The following is a 22,915-nucleotide window of genomic DNA, read 5'->3' as shown; positions in this document are numbered from 1 at the left end:
TCTAAGTATAAGATGCACTCCCCCCCAATTTGGGAGGAATAATGTTTGTTAATGTTGCTAGTGAGTTCTGTTTACATTTACACTGGTGAAATATTGTTATTTATGTTATTAAATATTTTACCACATTTTTTGCTTCAAAATTTTTTTTCCTATTTTCCTCTTCTAAAACCTAGGTCTGAAAAATATGGTAGATATAAAACAATTTATATAATTTTAAAAAATTAAAAAATTTTTAACAACCATTTTACATATTTGTCCTTTCTTCATATTCCTGTATATTAGAAGGGCAGTATTGTAAGTTACAAAAAGAGTTAAGCCAATTCTGGGATTAAATCTTAGCCCCACTGCTTACGAGCTGTGGGACGATGTGCAAAATAACTTACCTCTCAGATTCAATTTCCTCATCTAAAAAAATGAGTGTAATAATGCCTATTTCATCAGGTTGAATAAAGATCAGATGAGGCAATGATGTAAACTGTTTGATCTACAGCTGGTACAATAATGGCAGTTGTGATTTTTTTCTCTTGTTAACTTATTCCATTATTCTGTAGTTTGTTTTACTGGATTATAGTATCTAGTATTGCCTCCATGTTTTTGATTACCAGCTATGAAGTGTAAGTTAAGAAATTGTTTTTACCTAAGATTCATCTTTTCAAGTTTTAGAAGTATTTTACTGAACTTTTGAATATATTAATTTCAATATTTTATTCTTAAATCTTGTTTAGGTTTATTATTTGCATAAAATGTAAAATAATATAGTAGGCATTGTGGCAGACTGTTTTCCAAAGACAGCCGTAATAACATCTGCCTTCACACTTACTCTTCTACAACATGACCTTGCCTCTCACCCACCTCCTAGAACTGGGGCGGGAGCTAAGTATGATTTGGTGAATGACAGGAGGAAGTGATGATGTCCCAGTTCCAGGCATAGCTCTTAAATAATTTAGCAGCTTCTACTTTCTGCCTCTTGGAACAAAACTTGGCCCTCGTGCTGCATGAAGCCTAAACCACATGGGGAAGCTGCATGGGGGTGCTCTGGGCAGTGGGCCCCTGCTGAGCTCCCAGTAGAGACAACTGCCCGCCGAATGAGTGAGCTATCTCAGGCAACTGGCCCAGCAGAACCTTCAGATGACTCCAGCCCAGATGCCATCTGCTGGCAACTGCAAGGGAAACCAACCTGAGCCCAGAGGATCCACAGAACTGGAGAAAATAATGGTGTTGGTTTATGCCTCTAAATTCTGAGGTGATGTGGTACACAGTAATAGATAACCATAACAGGTATTGACTAAATAATATCAGATATCTTTGGCCTTCTAGACCTCCCCTGCCCTATAGAACACATGGAAGTAAATCATGACTTTTCTCTGGGAGTGAAGTTGAAACCAGAGTTTGCACACGCAACAGAAACCACTGTTATGAAGTCTGTTCCACAGTTAGAGCTCTTTATTAGGGAGTTGTGAATAAAATTAGTTAATTCTCTCAGTTTTCAAGTTTTTACCTATAATATCAAACTTTCCTAAAGTCTACACATGAATTTCAGATGTTTACATAGCAAATGTAGAGAGTTTCTATCAGCATTTCTAAATTATTTATCCCAATGCCACTATATAAATTGAAGGCCCTGTCTAGCCAAAAAAACACGAAGTGGAAGTCCAAATTATTTTGTTATACAATACTCATGGCACATAATCAACAAATAACTTTATAAAAACACTCCAAACCTCTCAAAAGACCCATTTAAAATAAAAAAAATTATGGTTGTGGCTATATGGCCAGAGCAAAACAGAAGTTAATAGCAAATATTCAAATATTTTAAACAAGGCTGCCTTTGTTAAAATTATCTACCTGTATAAATCTAGCAAGCTGGTTTTCTGAATGAACTTGAACTTAAAATTTTACTACTGGTTTTGAGTTTCCAATTCATTTTGTGTGTGTATACAAATCAATCATTTCCTTGAGGGTCTTTACTCAAGATCCCTTCCTTTTAGCTTGTGTTATTACTATCATCGACAATACCAAAGTTTGTGTTTTTGTTTATGGGAAGGGACTGCAAAATATTCCTTTTACTCCAACCCCTGCTTTCTACAGAAGTGCTTTAAAAAGTCACTGGCTGTGAATCTCTGCAGAACAGCTGACTGCTCTATAGGAAGGAGATGACCGAGTCACTAAACTCTTGTGCCCAGGAAAACTGAAAGGAATACTATTTGGAAAAGTACCAAAAAATACCAAAAGATTAAGTTTGGTGCATCAGTACACACCTGACTATTAAGAATTAAAACATTACATTCTATAAAGGGGTCCACTAAGACAAATTTTTCATCTTAAAAAGTATTTTTGTGACATGTAAATAAAAATAAAACTCAACTTACCATTTTCTGTTTCCTCCTCATTATAATCCTCTAAGATGCTAACTGGAGCAGCGGATTCTCCAGCTTCCATCATGCTTTTCAAAGCTTCGAGCTGCTCTATAAGGAGAAGGTGACACAAGTTAAATCATTTGCAAAACCTGGGTTTTAAGATCCACGCTAAGAAGGAAATAAACTACAAAGGAAAATGTACTGTCTAGGCTCTGAAGGGCTATGTCCCCAAGGCCACTGTGTCACCCAGTCCTGGTAGGTGACCTCAAGAAACACGCAACGATCACATTATCTACGCATGATGAAGAACTACTGAAACGTGGGTGAACGCCCAAATTTCTGGTCAGAGGTTTGAGAGGGGTGCTCAGTCATTGTGGAGGGGTTGAGTCTTTTTTTAAAAAGAGCTATTGTTTATTGAACAATTATGTACAATTCAGTGCATTCAATTGTCAGAACTGCTTTATAAACCACTGCCATCCACCCCCATTTTACAGAAGACATTAAAGCTTAGAGAGGTTAATCAATGTAAGAGGCCCTGAGGTTCTGAGAATTTTTCAAGGGCCCCACCTATGTCTACTTTGCCTGAAGTTGTTCTTCCTACCCACTATGATAAATCTAGATTGTCCAAATAGTAGAGGCCAATCTGCAGCAATAATTCCTTCTTCTTCTAAAAAGTTTTCTGACCAACTAGTCCCTGAACTAGCTGAATTTTGGCTGGTAATCCCCTCCCCAACTCCAGCTAAAGTTCTGTGCAATTCTGGCCCCTTCCTTCCCCATGATAGATTGATCCTTAGCTTCTTCAGGAGACTTCTTAGGTCAAACATTTATGTATGTATGTATGTATGTATGTATGTATTTATTTATTTTTATTTTTTCCCATTTTAAAATCACTTTTATTTTTCAATTATAGTTGACATACATTATTATATTAGTATCAGGTGTACACCCCAGTGATTAGACATTATATAATTTACACAGCGATCATCCTGATGAATCTCACACCCATCTGACACCATACATAATTATTAGAGTATTATTGACTATATTCCCTGTGCTATACTTTACATCCCCATCACTAGTCTGTAACAACCATTTGTGTTTCTTAATCCTTTCACCTTTTTCATCCATCCCCCAAAGTCTACCTCATCAGGCCATCATGAAAATGTTCTATGAGTCTGTTTCTGTTTTGCTTGTTTATTTTGTTTTTTACTTTTATGTTTGAAAGTTTTTAAAGATTTTATTTATTTATTTTTAGAGAGAGTGAAAGTGGAGGAGAAAGAAATAGAGGGAGAGAAACATTGATGAGCAAGAGGTATGTGGATCAGTTGCCTCTCATAGGCCCCAGCTAGGGACCTGGCCCGCAACCAAGGTATGCACCCTAACTGGGAATTGAACTGGCAACCTTTCGGTTCACAGGCCAGCCCTCAATCCACTGAGCCACACCAGCCACGGTTACTTTGGTTTTTAGATTCAATTGTTGCAGGATATGTATTTTTCGTCATTTTATTGTTCATAATTTTAATCTTTTTTTTCCTTCTTAAAGGAGAATCTTTAACATTTCATATAATACTGGTTTCATGGTAATGAACTCCTTTAGCTTTTTCTTGTCTGGGAAGCCCTTTATCTGCCCTTCCATTCTAAATGAGAGCTTTGCTGGAGAGAGTAATCTAGGCTGTAGATCTTTACTTTTCATCACTTTGAATATTTCTTGTCAATCCCTTCTGGCCTGCAAAGTTTCTTTTGAGAAATCAGCTGACAGTCTTAGTGGAGCACCTTTGTAGGTAAATAACTGCTTTTCTCTTGCTGTTTTTAAACTTTGGCATTTTAATTATGATGTGTCATGGTGCAGGCCTCTTTGGGTTCATCTTGTTTGAGACTCTCTGTACTTCCTGGACTTGTGTGTCTATCTCCTTCACCATATTAGGGAAGCTTCCTCTCATTATTTTTTCAAATAAGTTATCAATTTCTTGCTCTTCCTCTTCTCCTTCTGGCACCTTTATGATTTGAATGTTTGTATGTTTAGAGATGTTCTGGAAGCTCCTTAGCCATCCTCATTTTTTAAAAATTCTTTTCTTGATGTTCCGACTGAATCCTTTTTTCTCCCTTGTGTTCCAAATTGTTGATTTGAATCTCAACTTCATCCTACCCACGTTGGTTCCCTGTAAAGTTTTATTTATTTAGATTCAATTGTTGCAGGATATGTACATAATGTAGCCTTCATTTCTGCCTGGGTCTTTTTTATGCTGTTGAAGTATCCAGTGATTCCTGGAGCATCCTGATAACCAGTGGTTTGAACTCTGCATCTGATAGGTTCCTTATCTCCATTCCATTTAGTTTTTTTTTCCCCCAGGAGTTTTGCTCTGTTTTTTTTTTTCATTTGGGTCATGTTTCTTTTTCTTTTTTATTGTTTTATTACAATTATCCCAATTTTCCCCTGATGCTCTCTCCTGGCCCACTCACCCACCACTCCCACAGCCAATCCCCACCCTATTGTCCATGTCCATGGGTCATTTATACCTGTTCCTTGACTAGATCCTTCCCCTCCTTTCCTCCCTTATAGCCCTCCTCCTTCCCCTCTGGTCACTGTCAGTCTGTTCCTTGTTTCCATGCCTCTAGTTCTGTTTTGCTTGTTGTTTGTTTTGTTCATTAGGTTCCTCTTATAGGTGAGATTCTATGGTATTTCTTTTGCTGCCTGGCTTATTTCCCTTAGCATAATGCTCCCCAATTCCATCCATGCTGTCTGAATGGTAGGAATTCCTTCTTTCTTTCTACTGTGTAGTATTCCATTGTGTAAATGTACCACAGTTTTTTGATCCACTCATTTACTGATGGGCACTTAGGCTGTTTCCAGCACTTGGCTATTATAAATAATGCTGCTATGAATATCAGGGGTGCATAGGTTCTTTTGAATTGGTGTTTCAGAATTCTTAGGGTATAATACCAGCAATGAAATCACTGGATCAAAAAGCAGTCTCATTTTTAGTTTTTTGAGGAAATTCCATACTGTTTTCCACAGTGTCTGCACCAGTCTGCATTCCCACCAACAGTACACTAGGGTTCCCTTTTCTCCACACCTCACCAGCACTTCTTTACTGATTTGTTAATGATGGCCATTCTGACAGATGTGAGGTGGTATCTCATTGTGATTTTAATTTGCATCTCTCTGATGGCTAGTGATGCTAAGCATCCTTTCATATGGCTTTGGGACCTCTGTACATCCTTCTTGGAGAAGTGTCTGTTCAGGTCCTTTGCCCATTTTTTAATTGGATTATTTGTCTTCTTGGTGTTTAGTCATATAAGTTCTTTAATATTTTGGAGATCAAACCCTTATCTGAGGTATCATTGGCAAATATGTTTTCCCATACATTTGGTTCCCTTTTCAGTATGATGATGTTTTCTTTAGCCATGCAGACGCTTTTTAATTTGATATAGTCCCATTTGTTTATCTTTCCCTTGTTTCCCTTGCCCTAGAGGATTTATCAGCAAAAATATTTCTGTGTGTGATATATGAAATTTTACTGCCTATGTTTTCTTCCAGGACTTTTATGATGTCACAGCTTATATTTAACTCTTTTACCCATTTTGAGTTTATTCTAGTGTATGTTGTAAGTTGGTGTTCTAGCTTCATTATTTTGCATGTACCATTCCAGTTCTCCTAACACCATTTGATGAAGAGGCTATTGTTACTCCATTTTATGCTGCTCACCACTTTGTCAAACACTAATTGACTGTAGAGACTAAGGTTTATTTCTGGGCTTTTTATTCTGTACCATTGATCTATGTGTCAGTTCTTATGCCAGTACCAGACTGCTTTGATTATACAGTAGCCTTATAATATAGTTTGATATCAGGTATTGTGATCCCTCTTACTTTGTTCTTCTTTCTCAAAGTTGCCGAGGTTTTTGGGGTTGTTTTGGTTCCATATAAATTTTTGAAATATTTGTTCTAAATCTATGAAATATGTCATTGGTATTTTAATAGGGATTGCATTGAATCTATAAATTGCTTTGAATCTATAGATTGCTTTGGGTACTATGGACATTTTGATGATGTTAATTCTTCCAATCCATAAACACGGTATATATTTCCATTTATTTGTGTCTTCCTTAATTTATATCTTCACTGTTTTGTAGTTTTCTGAGTACAGGTTTTCTACCTCCTGGGTTAAGTTTAATCCTAGGTATTTTATTTTTCTTTTTGCTATAGTAAATGGGATTTTGTTCCTAGTTTCTATTCCTGATATTTCATTGTTGATGTACAAAAATGCCTTTGATTTCTGAATATTGACTTTGTATCCTGCTATTTTGCCAAATTTACTTATTAGGTTGAGTAGTTTTTTGGTGGATCCAATAAGGTTTTCTATGTACACTATCATGTCATCTGCAAATGATGACAGTTTTACTTTCTCCTTTCTAGTTTGGATGCCTTTTATTTCGTTTACTTGTCTGATCCCTGTGGCTAGAACTTCCAATACTATGTTGAATAAAAGTGGTTAAGGTGGACACCCTTTTCTTGTTCCTGATCTTAGGGGAAAGCTTTTAGTTTTTGCCCACTGAGTGTGATGTTGGCTGTAGGTTTCTTGTATATGGCCTTTATTATACTGAGGTATGCTACCTCTATTCCCACCTCACTGAGTGTTTTTAGCATAAATGGATGCTGGATTTTATTAAATGCCTTTTCAGCATCTACTGATATAATCATGTGATTTTTGTCTTTCATTTTGTTTATGCTGTGTATTATATTTATTGATTTGCAAATGCTGTACCATCATTGCACTCCTGGGATGAATCCCAATTGATTGTGGTGTATAATCTTCTTAATGTATTGCTGGATCTGGTTTGCCAATATTTTGTTAAGGATTTTTGCATCTATGTTTATCAGAGTACTGGCCTGTAGTTTTCTTTCTTTGTTGTGTCTTTACCTGGTTTTGTGATTAGGATAATACTGGCCTCATGAAAACAGTTTAGGAGTCTTCTCTCCTCTTGAATTTTTTAAAAATAGTTTGAGAAGGATAGGAGTTAGCTCTTCCCTAAATGGCTGGTAAATTTTACCTGTGAAGCCATCTGGTTTTTGTGTGCCGGAAGTTTTTTAGTCACTGCTTCAATATCACTAGTTGTTATTGATTTATTCAGGCTCTCTGCTTCTTCTTGATTCAGTTTTGGAAGATTATGTTTCTAGTAATGTGTCCATTTCACCCAGGTTGTCAAATTTCTTGGCATATAGCTGTTCATGGTAATTTCTTGCAATCCTTTGTATTTCTGTGATATCGGATGTAATTTCTCCCCTTCTGTTTCTGATTTTATTTATTTGGGTCTTCCCTCTTTTTTTCTTGATGAGTCTGGTTAATGTGGCCTGTCATTTTAACTTTTCAAAGAACCAGCTCCTGGATTTACTGATCCTTTGATTTGTTCTATCAGTCTCTGGGCCATGTTTCTTTGTCTCCTCATGTTGGCAGTTTCACTGTCTTTGTTTTTATGTATTAGGTAGAGCTACTATGTCTTCCAGACTTGGTAGTGTGGCCTAACGTAGTAGGTGTTCTGTTGGGTCCAGTGGCACAGCCTCCCAGATCACTGAAGCTGAACATTTGAGGTTCAACTCCCTTCCACTTACCATGTAGGCTGTATACACCCTCCTTTTGTAGTTGAGTCTTGATTTCTATCGGCACAATAAGGGAAAGACATACTCCCAGGTCTATCAGCTGTAAGGACTGATAGTTGAGCCTTGATTTGTATTGACACATCAATGGGAAGGACATACTCCAGGTCTATCAACTGCCAGAGTTATTATCTTAATATATAAGAAATCCTTATAAGCCAGTAAGATAAAGACAAATCATTTTTAAAATGGAAAATGGGTACATTATAAATAGTGATAAAGAAACCAGTTATCAAAGACATACAAATAAAAAATTAAAGTATCATTCTTCTATTATTGAACACACATACTATAAAAATGGCCAATAGCCAACATTAAGGATGCTGAGAAACAAGCTGTCTCACATATTATAGTGAGAGCATAAAGTCATACAACTTTTCTGATAGTACAACAAGACACCTCACAGTATAAAATGTGTATGTGCTTTGACCTACCAACTCTAATTGCACCAATTGATTCCAAAGAGAAGGCTGCAAAAATGTACAAAATGAACGTTTAGACATGTTTATTATCAATGATGTTTTCACAGAATGAAAATCCATCAACTTGGGAGTTGTTAATTATCCCATATTCCTCAATAAATTCTGTACTGTGTTTCACACATTAAAGTTAGTATGTAGATTCATCAGCTGATGTATTTACTGAATGTAAATATATTTAACTGGTTGAATTAAAAATAATTTTAAAAAATTAGTACATTTACTATGGTCCCAATTTCGTTAAAATGTATGAATATGTGCAAACATGCATGTATGTATGTGTTTTGTTGTACATGTACCCATGTGTAATATAGTTTAGTGATATTTTGTTAGCTTCTAATACTTTATTGTTGCCTTCATTTTCTGGTGGTATCATTGGAAAAGCAAACTATAATTAATATAATTAAAAATTTCAATTTGGAGTACCTGGGCAAAAAGATAATGTAGTCCATACAATAGTTGATGCTACTAATTTACTGAACTAAGATATTTGCTGAAAGAAAATATTTTCAAAGAAAATGTTTCAGGAAAATGCAGGAGGAAATATATGGATAAAATACCAGTAATTTCTCTTTCAATCTTTGTATATACACACTTTCATGTTTACCTAGGATCTCTAGATAGGCATGGATCACATGAGCAAGCTGCAAGGGAAACTTTTTGAGAGGAGTTTAGAGTACATAAAATGATAAAATGCTAGTTCCTTATATTTTAATGAATTCTGAAGTGTCTCTTCATTTCTCCTTGGGACCCCTCCCAATTCTGTTATAGGAATACTCTTTTCCTGCTGCAGAAACAAACTTATGCAGAAAGGAAACTTAAAAGGGAATGTGGCAACTTTGCTCTGACAAGTACGTGTAACATCGCCACTATACCCCTTTCCTCCCAAATCGTAGTGTTAAAATACATTGCATTCCAGATAGCTGAATTGTTGAAATAGTGTCTGTATGCTTCCATCACAGATGCTTGTATTTGACTTACTTTGTTCAACCTCAGGTTTCAGTCGTTTATTTTTGATGAGTATTTTTCTTTTGAGGTCATTGGGGGATGGCAACGGCCTGCCTGGTTCGAGCTAGAGAGAAACAGAAAAGGCTGAATTAACCAAGGGCTGTGGTTCTCCATTCTCATTCCCAGCCCAGGATGAGCATGGAGACCTGTGAGTTATACCATCTACACCCACTAGATGGCAGTCAACACAGCTTTATGATTTCCCTCTCCAACCTGATTAAGCCCACTGTATCCAACTTTGCCTTAGTCTACTGCAGCACATTTTACATCCACACCGCCTCTAGGGTAGCAGAGCTGCTCCACCTTTTCCAGTGGAGCTGTGTCTGACCTGGGGTGGTGTCGGGGCAGGAGCTCTTGTCCAAGCTCTGGCTTTGCCCCTTTTAAATATCTGGTAAGGTACAAAGAATCATTGTGCCAGATCAGGTTGGAACTGGCTTTCCCAACCACAAGAGTTTCCCTGACCCCCTCCTCGCCTGCACCAAGTGTTGGGCGGCACACTAAGCCTGTTCACTCAGTCTGCTCCAACCTCAACACTGTGGTTTTGTGGGTTCAATAAGGAAACAAGAAGGGAATGGTCTTAATTACTGAAATCTGGCCATTAGTATGGTTTCATTTGCTTAAATTTATGTCTGCAAAGGAAGTGTCCCTTTCTTCCATTACCTCTAATTCATAGATCTGTGACATATCTAGCTATTAATTTCCCATTCCCCCAACCATCCATCTATATATCCACCCACCCACCAACCCATAACTCATCTACTCTAAGCCATCCGCCCTTCCAGGCGTTCATTTATTTTCAAAACTAATTTTTATACTACTTGTTATATGCAAGGCACTCTGCATTCCTATGTCTATGTTGTCTTAAATGAAACACTTGGCTGAAATTCTGCTTCTTTTGGAAGCCTGTTGTAAACTGGTCTCCTCCCTAGCAATCTCTCTTGAACCTGAATACCTCCAATAAACAGTAAACACAGTATAAGGCCAACTTCTTTTTTAGATATGTTTTTACATTTGTGTCCTGGTTAACGGCCCCCCCTGCCCGCCCCTCCCCCCCGCCGCCATATCCCATGATTGACAGCTCTTCAGTTTAGGGAGTAGGTTCTGTTTCCCTTTACATCACTTACGCTTCTCATAACACCCTTCTTCATGTATGTGCATATCACTTCACAAAGAACACAGTGGTCTTTCCACAAAAGCTAGCACCTTAGCCCAATGAAAAAATAAAATAAAATAGAGGGTCTAGGTGAAACAAAATGAGATAAACTATCAGGGATGTTCCTTAGTGGGTTCCCCTCAAATCAGTGTGAGACAAGGATTAAGACACAGGCAGTTTGTTTGGAAGGCTACCCCGGAAACTCCAAGAGGAGTAAGAAAATGATAAAAAAAAAAAGACAGGTAGCCAATCGAGGACATGTTATCAGGCAAGTTATCACTCTGGGCAAGTGCGGAAGGATCCTGCTGGGGAGCCTTAGGGACAGTGGCAAACGTGCTCAGAGTTATCCCTCCTGAAGAGTGAGGGAACATGGGGTGGGGGTGTTAATTCTCTGGCACTACTGGCCTGTCTTTCACCCACAGGCACAGCAACCAGTGACCAGAGGTCTCCTGGGCGGGGAGCGGCAGGAGGAGGAGGGAAGAAGGGAGAAAGCTGCAGGTGCTGGCAGTCAGCTGCAAGTCAGCCCAGTACACAGAGAAACACATGATCTGTGGACACGACAGGGTGCCTGCAGCTAAGGCTTCAGTACACAAGAGAATCAGGGGGCAGGCTCAAGGGATGCAAATATCCTTGTCTCCTTTCTTCTTGTTTTTAGCTTCCACAGATCACTCTTGAAAAAGCTCACTCACTGTTCAACCGCTCAGTGTGTTCACAGGTAACATGAAGCACCTTCCTTCACGTCAGTCATTATAATGTTCTACTGCTACCTCATGCTACCATGTTTCAGTCCACCAGCTGCTTGTCAATAATGAGGGAAAATTTTATTACTGACATTGTTTTATACTTTAATTCTGTTAGCTGTCTTGCTACTCGTAAGATCAGTGACAGTGGATCTTTACCGCTCGGGGTTTTGGATCTTTGTAAAAATATCATGAACCCTCTGGAATCTTTGTATAAAAAGTACTGTATGCAATTAAAAGGAGTTCACAGACCCTACAAAACCTATTGATGGATGGTCCACAGGTTAACAATTCTTTGCTCGATGATGAAATTAGTGGGTTAAAAAAAGAAACTCAAAAAAATGTACATATAACTTTGCCCAAGTATTTACTCTGGAGTCGAGAGCTTGAACTTCAGGCTTCTATGACTTCAGTTTGTGAACTTCTTATGGCAATAGGTTCCATGGGGGCACATGTAACTAGAGCTGAGAATACCTGCTGAGTCTAGACCCTTGGCCAGTGGGCACTTTATGAAATTTTAGGACAGAGATATCAGAAACCGAAAGACCCCAAGATCTTCTGAATTACATGGAAGGAAATGTGTATTTTATGTCTGTCTCTACACATAAGCATGATGAAAGCTTTCTGTACCAACAAATTTAAATAAATATGAAGATGTTTAGCATTAGTCCTCCAGCACTGCTTGACCCCTTAGAAATGAATTTCAAAACAATCCATTCATGTTAGCAATATGGTTAGCTAAAAATACGTACTGGATGGGATTCAAGCGCTTGTTTCAACAGGAGATCCCCAAATAGATCTTCGCAATATTTGGACATCTTGTACTGTTGATATTTGCTGGAAAGAAAGAACTGGCATTTGTAAATTCAAACACCCATTAAACATGTAAGAAGAAGAAACACTCATTCCTAGGCAGTAAAAAAACCCCAAAACTCCCACTCTACAAAATGCATGATTGTCCTCTTGATATTAACACAAGATGTATTGTTACATAACACAAACTAACCAGTGTCTTTTAAAAAAGTAGATTCCGCCCCCACTGTAAGAGCTGGAAAACAGAATAAAAAATGTCTTTCAAGTTCACAAAGTCTGATTTCAAATCTATTGCCAAGTCTTCCAACTCAGTGTAACTTTGGGCAAGGTGTCGTGCTCTGCCCTTTTATTTAAAGAAAGCATTTCTAAAACTCATTAAGATGACTTAGGTTTTTGGGTTGTTTTTTTTTGGAGGTGGGGAGCAGTACTGGATTGGTGTTTTTTGTTTGTTTTGTTTTTTTTTGCATAAGACTATGTGTTGCATAAGACCAAGTACATTACTTTGTTATTTAAAAAGATACAGAGCAGGAGTCAAGAATGGGCATTAGGAAATAACCCTTAGAGACTTGGAGTAGGATGAATTATTGTACCTGCAGTGATTTTCAAAGGAGAGAATTACAGGATATTCAGATGTGACAAATGCAGTTTCCTTGATGGCTTGAATAACATCCTTTAAAGATAAAAGAGTGTTATTGAGACAGAAAAGAAAAAAAAGTAGCTCCTGAAACCAATCAGAGACCACTAATTTGACCTTTCAGAAAGTCAGTTCTGGCAATTCTGATCTGGAGAACCCATTCACCTTGATACCTGTACAGGTTGAATTCCCTTCAGATAAGCCCAGGTGCAGTTAACGGTCAATAATAATTTTTTCCACAGCTACCTTTACTTCTCTAAAATTATGCTATTAGCTGACAAGACACTTCACCTACATATCAGACTAGTTTCTTGCTCAATAATCTGCCTAGACCGATTTAGAGTTCACCTTCTGGCTGAGCGGGTGAGCTTTCGGCACAGCGGCTTTCACCACAGACCGCTATTCTGCTCCCCCGCCTTGGGGAGAAACATGTTGGCAATAGCCGATGGACTGCTGGAAGTCTTTATGCGCTTTTCTCTGCATCTGGGAATCAGTCTTTGGCTACATTTAATTAGCTTGATAAAGACTCCTGGGAACTGATATGACATTTATAATATCCCTTGTTTTGTGTTGGCCTGGTAAAATGGGGTGGGGGGGTGGAGAAGAGGTTCTCCCTGGCTAAACAGCATGGGAGGTAAAACAGGGAGGTGCTCTAGAGGCCCCTCTCTGCACTGAGACCTTGGTCACTGGAAACTACCTTTGAGTGAGCTGAACATGTCCCTGCCACAATCTCCTGTGACAGATGGCTGGCCCCACTCTGCTTAGTTTGAGAAAGCATGGCTACTAACCAGTACTTCTACAACCAGAGGTCGTATTTGGCAAAACATCCCCAACTTTGTTAACCACAGGGCAAGTCCCATCCTTCAGTTAACTGGGAAAATATTTAGTAACAGTTATGCAGGGAAATCTATTTGAAATGAAAATGCCCTAGGTTAAATAATCTTGGGTATTTTGTTGAGCAATCTATGGCCAAGGTGGTCCTTTAGTTATTCTCGTTTAAAGATTCTTCCCAGGCGAATGTCTGTGACCTTGACTGTCTACTTGAGCTGACCAAAGAATTATACCTTGAGGAAAATCTTGGCCTTATCTATGGGTTCGCTTTTGCTTACCTCCAAGCTGAGGGGGAAGGGCCTTCTTTTCAGCTAAGCTCCTTACTGGGCTTGTTAATTCTTAACGAGGACACCGGCCCTTCCTGTCAGTTTGCCTGGCTGTGGGGAGTCATGGCTTCCCACTTGGATATGCTCTTGGTGGGTCTCAGGGAGCACAATGTTCAGTGCACTGCTATTCAAAACTCACCAACATCTTGGCTAAGAGAATGGATGTGTATGGAGTGTTACAGGTAGAAATCACCTCTGGCGATTCGCCACATGTGAGCAGAATTGAGAGCCACTGCTCTAGATGTTGCAATAATTATTCCGAGTTGTGCCCGACTGGCAGCCCCATGCACTGACAATATCGGCCTACTGCAGGATTTCATTTTTGACTTGTCGTTTGGCAGGATATTGGTGTAACATATTGAGGAGTGTTCTAAGAAACCCACCTGGAAACTACATCCAGAGATCACCAGACGGCCATTACTAAGACACCTATTTGTAAAACAGTACGTTTCCCTCTGTGAGGATCCTCGAGGAAAACCTCCTCCCTCTGGTGTCAGTACCAGGAATAACTTTGCTTCTCTGGACCACCTGCTCTGTCTGCATTTCACAAATCCTGTGAATCATCATGTTTTTCTCCTTGCACTGAAGTGTAAAAAGTTTGGAGCCCAATTTGTGGTATCGTTTGACAGTTTATAGAATTTCTTGATGAGAATTCATAAATTGATCTCACTATCTTATTTTCTTACCCTTTCAGGCACTGTTAGTAATCTATTGGGTTGGCCAAATCATCTGTTTAGTTTTTTGCCTAAAATAAAAGACACATATTTAATTTTCACCAGCATCTTTATTGATTTGGGTATTTTGAGTATGTCAGCGATCTCCCACTATTGGCTTTTAGTGGGTAGAGGTCAGGGGTGCTACTAAACATCTTGCAATGCATAAGACAGCTCCACAACAAAGAGTTATTTGGCCAAATGTCAACACTACCAAGAAACTCCACAAACCACTGTTTGACATCACAGCACCTTCTCCATACACTGTACACATCATTTTTTTTGCATTTTAACTGTGTTTTTACCTTTCCTAAAATAATAAAGCCTAACAGGTCAAAAATGTTGTTTATTTTCTTCCATCTTCAATATTAAAATGACTGCACAAAAATTCATCAGTTTTGATTTTTTTTAAATGCATACTGATATGACAGCTGTCACAATACAACTAACAAAACTGTTCCGAATGAAGTGAAAGACAGCTAAGCACTACTAGAGCCATCGTATGGAAAAAAAAAAACAACTAAATGAACTTTTTTGGCTAACCCAATGTTTCATTTTCTGTACTACATTTATCTTTTTATGCCACTTTGAAGTCCTTCAGAAATAATGCAAAATAAGTAAGCAAAGAAAAAAAGAAAGGGTAGATATAATGAAAGACTTCTTAAAGAAAATGAAGCCATGAAGACTCTGCCAGAGAAACCACATTTTATGGCAGTGCCTGCATTTGAAAGCAGGAATGTAGCATAAAGGAAACGCTAAGTAGAGAAAACATTTTCCTTGTTTCTCCTCAAAACTGGAAGAAAGGAATATGAAGGTTATGCTTGAGGAAGCAAATCATATGTTTTCTCCATGCCACCTATTTCAATAAGAAATAGGAAGGGCTCTGGCTATGTGACTTTGAAACTCACCTTGAAGAGGATGTCTGTGCACATCGCCTTTCCGTGAGTTATTATTGGTTCCTGGTCTTCGCCTTTCCCGTCCCAACAGTCGAGTTCCACACATCTAGGAACAGAGTGAAACCACACTATCAGACCCTTCTGACAAAATAGTGTACATCAAAATGAAAAGAAGATACCAAAATAAGTAGTTTTCTTATAGAAGTAGAAAATGGAATGAAATAAATGACATTATTTCACTGCATATGCAGGTTAAAATCACATTCTCTTTATCAGTTTGGCATTATCAAAAAGAGACCGTCAGGGGTTAAAAGACGCTTTGAAAATATAAAAGCCAGTGTGGTTCTGGATGAAATTCTAGTTGTGACAAAGCTGCTATAAAAGAAAATTGGGAGAAATGGGGAAATTTGAAAAATAGACTATGTTTTAGATTATGTTGAAGAATAGTTTTAAAATTTTGTTACGTGAAATGATGTTCCTTTGGCCATAAAAGAAAATATTCTCATTATGTCAACAATTCATATTCAAGTATTAAGAGAAAGAAATACTGATGTTAATTTCTTTTAAAATACTTACATAGTAAAAAAGATGGCAGGTTAAGAAAATAAGATATAGGTTACTGATAACCAAGAAAAAATCAGAATGTAAATTAATTTCTTATTTTTCACTTTTACCATTTTTGTCATATTTTAAGCCTCAAATATTTGCCAACTTCTGTCAAAGAAAAACAATTTTCCATAACCTTATTCTCACAGAATAAAATTTTAGCATGTAACATTCAAGCTAAATTTAGAAGTGCCTGTGACTGACAGGGAACTGAATTACTTCCTAAAATATGCATTTTTTGTAATTTTTAGAGGAGATTTTAAGTTTATAGTAGAAAATATCTTTTGACCCGTAGGAGGGCTCTGGGCCTTTGAGGAACAGATGTGGTTGTTCCTTTCTCAAGGTTAAATGGACACCACAATCCATTTAAGAGAAAGACCAATGTTCACTTCACTCTGAGTACTACTTCGTTGTTTTAGAGAAAAGTAGACATGCACCATATATATAACAGCCATATATATATATATATATATATATACAGCTGTCTTGAGTTTCTGACCTGCACCCAGCCAGGAGAACCTGTCTGTACATTTCTACTGAAGATTTCCCGCCAAATTGTCGGCCAGTGAGATAGGTGTTGTGGGAAGAACTGATGAAGTAGTGAGCCAGAGGATGATCCATTTCTTGGTAAAGTTCTAAACGATCTAGGAAGACAGGTGCATTTTCATCCGACATCAGATATCTGCAAAATCCATCACTTGATATAAGGCCTAGGGGAAAGAAGAATATCTTAGCAGACTTGTGGCTTTGTTAGATATATGTCTCATGTCTTATTCATGGAAGCTGAAGCAGCTTACACAGGAGAGGTAAAAACTTCATAGGCTTTCTCAAGAACTTTCATTATACAAAACTTGAACAAAATAACATGGTTGCACAATGTAAGTAACCTAATGTACTCGACAAGGAGGTAGCATTCTGCTTACATGTCCATGATGGCAGAGCACACAGTTCCCTGAGTTCAGAAGCACAGCACCAGGAGCTGTGGTGACCACAGGGGTCAAGGGGACCTTGCCTCTGCCACTCACTCCTTGTGCTCCTAGGTCTCAGCTTCTTCTGTCAAATGAGGCGGGGGGAAGGGGTGAGAACTTGTAACACTCGTTTCCCAGGACTGCCAGGAATGGTAAATGAACCCATGTATAAGAGGCACTCTTAAAAAACTGAAGTGGAAAGTGAGCCGGGTTGCTCACTTGGTTAGAACATCATCCAATACGCCAAGGTTGCAGGTTTGATCCCCATAGGCACATAGAAGAATCAATCAATGAAGGCACCAATAAATGAAACAACAAATTGATCTCTCTCTCTCACTCTTTCTCAAATCAACTTTTTTAAAAAAGGAATACATTCAACTATAAGGCATTATTGTTCTCACCAGACTAGAAAAAAGGTTAGTAGACTCTCTGGAATTAATTCAATTTTCCCATTTTATCTAAAAGGCAGGGTATAAGACTGGTGAGAAGAGTTTACAATTGTCATAGAAACGTGGCCCCAAAAACCACTGTTCCCTTCAGTCATACCTTTCTGCCTTGGGGACAGGACCCACGGTGACTGCAGGAGGGGCATTCAATGTTTCTGCACCTTCTGTCCTATCAGCCATGGACAGCTTCAGCTGTTTTGTTTTTATGTCAGCATTCACAAGTTATAAACTGGTTTCAAGCTTACAAAAAGCTACAGATGATAGCATAATACGTCGCCATAGACCTACACCACAGCTCTGTCAGATTGCAACATTTGACCTTGCTTGCTTGACATTTGCTAAGGGAATATGTGACCATGGGTGCCTCTGCAGGGCCCTGTAAGCCCCACCCTCAATTCCACACAATCCCATCTTCTTACTCCAATGTTGGCCAGCACTACCCTAGTTTTTGTGTCTAACGCTGCCCAAGTGGTTTTACGACTTCACTGCATATGCATTCATCCAAACATTACATAGTTTTAAATATTTAAACATTTATGTAAAAGATAATTCTATTCTTTGCATTTGCAACTTGCTAGTTTCACTGTATATTTTCTTGGGACTCATCAAGTTAATATAAGTAGCTCTTATTCATTTATTTTTCACTGAATAATAAATAGCTTGTAAAGTAGAATGCATAGTAGTTCATATATAAATATACACAATTTATTGTCCATTTTTCTGTTGATATTTAGGTCATTTCTAATTAAAATAAAAAACACCGCAATAAAAATGGGTGCCTCTGTCTCTTAGGCACATATATGTATTCTAAGAGCAAGCACTTTTTGAGGCCCTAGGATAGATGCAGTGACAGAAAAAAAGGACAAGCCCTGCCTTCGTGAAACTCAAATAGTATGGGCAAGAGAACAAATAAATAAACAAATAAATATATTACATAAAGTCAGGAACGTGCTAGAAGGAAATACAAAATGAGGAATCAAAGTGATAGTATTGGGATGATAGCTAAAACTAGGATTGACAAGACCAGGGCTAGGACTCCTCCAAGTTTGTTTGGGATTGAACGTAGGATCGCGTAGGCGAAGAGAAAATATCACTCTGGTTTAATGTGTGGGGGTGTGTTGAGGGGGTTTGCTGGTATGTAATTGTCGGGGTCTCCTAGTAGGTCTGGGGAGAATAGGACTAGTATTGATAGGGCGGTGAGTATGATTAGGAATCCTAGAGCATCTTTGATGGTGTAGTAGGGGTGGAATGGGATTAGGTCGGGGTCTGATGGAATGCCTGTGGGGTTGTTGGATCCGGTTTCGTGCAGGAAGAGAAGGTGGACTATCACTAGGGCTGCTACTAGGAATGGTAGTAGAAAGTGGAAGGCGAAGAATCGGGTTAGAGTGGCTTTATCTACAGAGAAACCTCCTCAGATTCATTGGACAAGGTCTGTCCCGATATAGGGAATGGCGGAAAGTAGGTTTGTAATGACTGTTGCTCCTCAGAAAGATATTTGTCCTCATGGTAGAACATAGCCTATGAATGCGGTGGCCATTACTGCGAAGAGTAAGAGGATGCCGACGTTTCATGTTTCTGAGTATGTATAGGATCCGTAGTAGAGTCCTCGGCCTACATGTAGGTATAAGCAGATGAAGAATATGGATGCTCCGTTGGCATGAAGGTAACGAAGTATTCAGCCGTAGTTGACGTCTCGGCAGATGTGGGCTACTGAGTTGAATGCTGTGGCTGTATCGGATGTATAATGTATGGCTAGGAATAGTCCTGTTAAAATTTGTACGGCTAAGCATACTCCTAAGAGAGAGCCGAAGTTTCATCATGATGATAGGCTAGAGGGGGCGGGGAGGTCTACAAGGGAGCTGTTGATAATTTTTAGAAGTGGATGGGTTTTTCGAATGTTGGTCATTATTGTTCTTATAGTTGAAGTACAACGGTGGCTTTTCATGCCATTAGTCATGGGTGTAGCCATGTAAGAATAATGGCAACATACGTTGTGTTTATTTTAAGTATTATTTTTGTGTTAAGCTTTGCCGGGGTTTCTTCAAAACCTTCTCCGATTTATGGGGGGTTGGGCTTAATTGTAAGTGGGGGTGCGGGGTGTGGTATTGTGATGAGTTTTAATGGGTCGTTTTTAGGGCTGATAGTGTTTTTGATTTATTTGGGGGGTATGTTGGTGGTTTTTGGGTATACTACAGCTATGGCTACAGAGCAGTATCCGGAGGTTTGAATTTCTAATAAAACGGTACTGGGAGCTTTTATTGTGGGTGTAGTTATGGAGTTTGTTTTGGTGTTTTCCGTGTTGAAGGAGACAGAGTTGGGTGCAATTTTTGGATATAGCGGAGGAGAGGGAGATTGGGTTGCTTGTGATGTGGGGGGAACGGGTTCTGTTGGTAAAGAGTTGACTGGTGTGGGAGGTTTATATAGTTATGGAGTATGATTAGTGGTGGTTACTGGGTGATCTCTGTTGGTTGCTGTGATGGTGATTATAGAGGTTACGCGTAGTGGTTAAGTATGATTAAGACAAGTGAAAAGGTGGTTAGGAAGGATAAGAAATAGAGTTTGATTAGTCCTTTTTGACTGGAGACTAGGTTTGAGGATATTAGTTGAAGGGAAGAGATTGACTTAGGAAGGAGAATTTCAAGTCAGGCAAGGTCTAGTAGTAAAGATGCGGATTTTTGGCTAAGTGCTAGATTTGTTATTGGTGGCAGTCGGTGCATGATGGTTGGGAAGTAGCCTAGGAGGTTGGAGAATTTGAATAGGTTGGTAGGGGTTTTGAATTTTAGGTTTAGTGCGGCGAGGTTAAGCTCTAGGGCGAGGATGAATCCAGTCAGGGTTACAATTAACGCTGTGAGTTTGAGGTAGGAGGGTATTGTTATTGGGGGAATAGTGGTTGGAGGGATGTTGTTCGAGATTAAGAACCCGGCGAAAATGCTTCCGATGAGTAGGCGTTTGATGGCGTTGAATAGGAGTGGGTTGTTTTCATTAATTAGGATTAGAGTGGGAAGGCGGGGTTGTCCTAGTAGTGCGAAGAAGATAATCCGAGTGCTGTATACGGCTGTAAGGGTGGTGGCGATAAGGGTTATGAGAAGGGCTCAGGCGTTGGTATAAGAGGTGTTGGCTGCCTCAATGATTAGATCTTTGGAGTAGAATCCTGTTAGGAAGGGAGTACCTGTTAGTGCTAGGCTTCCTACAGTTATGGCTGTTGCGGTGAAGGGTATAGTTTTGAATAAGCCTCCTATTTTTCGGATGTCTTGTTCGTCGTTGAGGCTGTGGATGATTGATCCTGAGCATATGAAAAGTATGGCTTTAAAAAAGGCATGTGTGCAGATATGTAGGAATGCCAAGTGTGGTTGGTTAATTCCAATAGTAACTATTATTAGTCCTAGTTGGCTTGAAGTAGAGAATGCGATGATTTTTTTAATGTCGTTTTGGGTGAGTGCGCATATAGCGGTAAATAGGGTTGTGAGGGCTCCTAGGCATAGGGCCGCCGTTTGAATTGTAGTGTTGTTTTCCATGAGGGGGTGGAATCGGATTAGAAGAAAAATGCCGGCTACAACTATTGTGCTTGAGTGAAGTAGGGCTGATACAGGAGTTGGGCCTTCTATGGCAGAGGGAAGTCAAGGGTGTAGTCCGAATTGGGCTGATTTACCTACTGCTGCGAGGAGTAAGCCAGCCAGGGGGAGAGATGGGGTAAATGAATTAAGGATGAAGATTTGTTGAAGTTCTCATGTATTAGAATTGGCAAGGAATCACGCCATGGCTAGGATGAAGCCGATATCTCCAATACGATTATAGAGGATTGCTTGTAGGGCTGCTGTGTTGGCATCTGTTCGGCCGTATCATCAACCAATGAGTAGGAAGGATATGATGCCTACTCCTTCTCAGCCGATGAATAGTTGGAAAAGATTATTAGCTGTTACTAGGATTAATATTGTGATTAAGAATATTAGGAGATACTTAAAGAATCGGTTGATGTTTGGATCTGAATGTATGTATCATATTGAGAATTCTAGGATAGATCAGGTTACAAATAGTGCTACTGGTATGAATAGTATTGAGAAGAAGTCTAGTTTTAGGCTGAGGGATAGTTTTAAGGTGTGTAGGGTAATTCAGTGCCAGTTGGAGATGATTATTTCTTGCCTGGAGTAAATGAATATGATCGTGGGAAATATACTGAGGAAAAAAGAGTAGGAGACTATGGTTTTGACGTAATTTGGATAGTTAGGGTTGTTTTGGGTTTTTAGAATTGCTGTTAGGATGGGTAGGGTTAGGATAATTAAAGATATGATAGTGGCAGAGGAGAATAAGTTTATTACTTTTATTTGGAGTTGCACCAATTTTTTGGTTCCTAAGACCAATGGATAACTACTATCCTTTAAAAGTGTGGAGAAGCCGTGCTGTTAGGCACGGGAGCATAGAGTTAGCAGTTCTTGCATGCTTTTCCGGTAAGTAAGAAAGTTTAGTTTCTGTTATTAGATTCACAATCTAATGTTTTTATTAAACTATACTTACAGTAAGGGGTTCCTAGGATGATTTTAGGGTTGATAGAGAGAAGTAGGAGAGGGAGGATATGTATAGTTATGAGGGTGTTTTCTCGTGTGTAGGAGGGGAGGATGACATTAATATGGGGAGTGTAATTACCCCGTTGAGTTATAATTAGTATATACAGGGAGTATAGGGCTGTAATGATGATGTTTACTCCTAGGAGAATTAAGGAAAGGTTGGATCAGGAGAATATTGATATTACTACGAATAGTTCTCCAATTAGATTAATGGTTGGTGGGAGGGCTAAGTTGGTGAGGCTTGCTAGGAGTCATCAGGTTGCTATGAGGGGTAGAAGAGTTTGTAGGCCTCGGGCTAAAATTATTGTTCGGCTGTGGACTCGCTCATAGTTTGAGTTGGCTAGGCAGAAAAGTATGGAGGAGGTTAGGCCATGTGCGATTATCAGGGCTGTTGCTCCTATAAAACTTCAGGGAGTTTGGATGAGGATAGCTACAATAACTAAGGCTATATGGCTTACCGAGGAATAGGCAATGAGGGATTTAAGGTCTGTTTGGCGTAGACAGATGGAGCTGGTTATAATTATGCCTCACAAGGAGAGTATTATGAATGGGTAAGCTATGAATTCAGTAAGTGGGTCGAGTAAGATTGTGATGCGTAGTATGCCATAGCCTCCTAGTTTTAGAAGAATTGCTGCGAGGACTATTGAGCCTGCGATGGGGGCTTCTACATGAGCCTTTGGTAGTCAGAGGTGGAGGCCGTATAATGGTATCTTTACTATGAAAGCTAG

General features: G+C 39.0%; 1 protein-coding gene across 9 annotated transcripts in view; it reads right to left on the bottom strand.

Moving 5' to 3' along the window:
- Positions 1 to 22,915, bottom strand: part of PLCB4 (phospholipase C beta 4) — a 395,438-nt gene that overhangs the window by 67,500 nt on the left and 305,023 nt on the right. For all 9 annotated transcript variants that reach the window (XM_045833066.1, XM_045833064.1, XM_045833065.1 and 6 more), the window contains 6 exons: positions 16,711 to 16,921; positions 15,618 to 15,711; positions 12,796 to 12,875; positions 12,145 to 12,229; positions 9,473 to 9,563; positions 2,370 to 2,465 (listed from right to left, as the gene is read on the bottom strand). In XM_045833066.1, coding sequence (XP_045689022.1) covers positions 2,370 to 2,465; positions 9,473 to 9,563; positions 12,145 to 12,229; positions 12,796 to 12,875; positions 15,618 to 15,711; positions 16,711 to 16,921 — 657 coding nt within the window. The remainder of the gene's footprint in view (positions 1 to 2,369; positions 2,466 to 9,472; positions 9,564 to 12,144; positions 12,230 to 12,795; positions 12,876 to 15,617; positions 15,712 to 16,710; positions 16,922 to 22,915) is intronic.

The sequence above is a fragment of the Phyllostomus hastatus genome, unplaced genomic scaffold (genome assembly GCF_019186645.2).
Source record: "Phyllostomus hastatus isolate PE091 unplaced genomic scaffold, TTU_PhHast_1.1 phas_contig_17, whole genome shotgun sequence".
Taxonomy (NCBI): Eukaryota; Metazoa; Chordata; class Mammalia; order Chiroptera; family Phyllostomidae; genus Phyllostomus; species Phyllostomus hastatus.
This window is presented reverse-complemented; position numbering and strand designations above follow the sequence as displayed.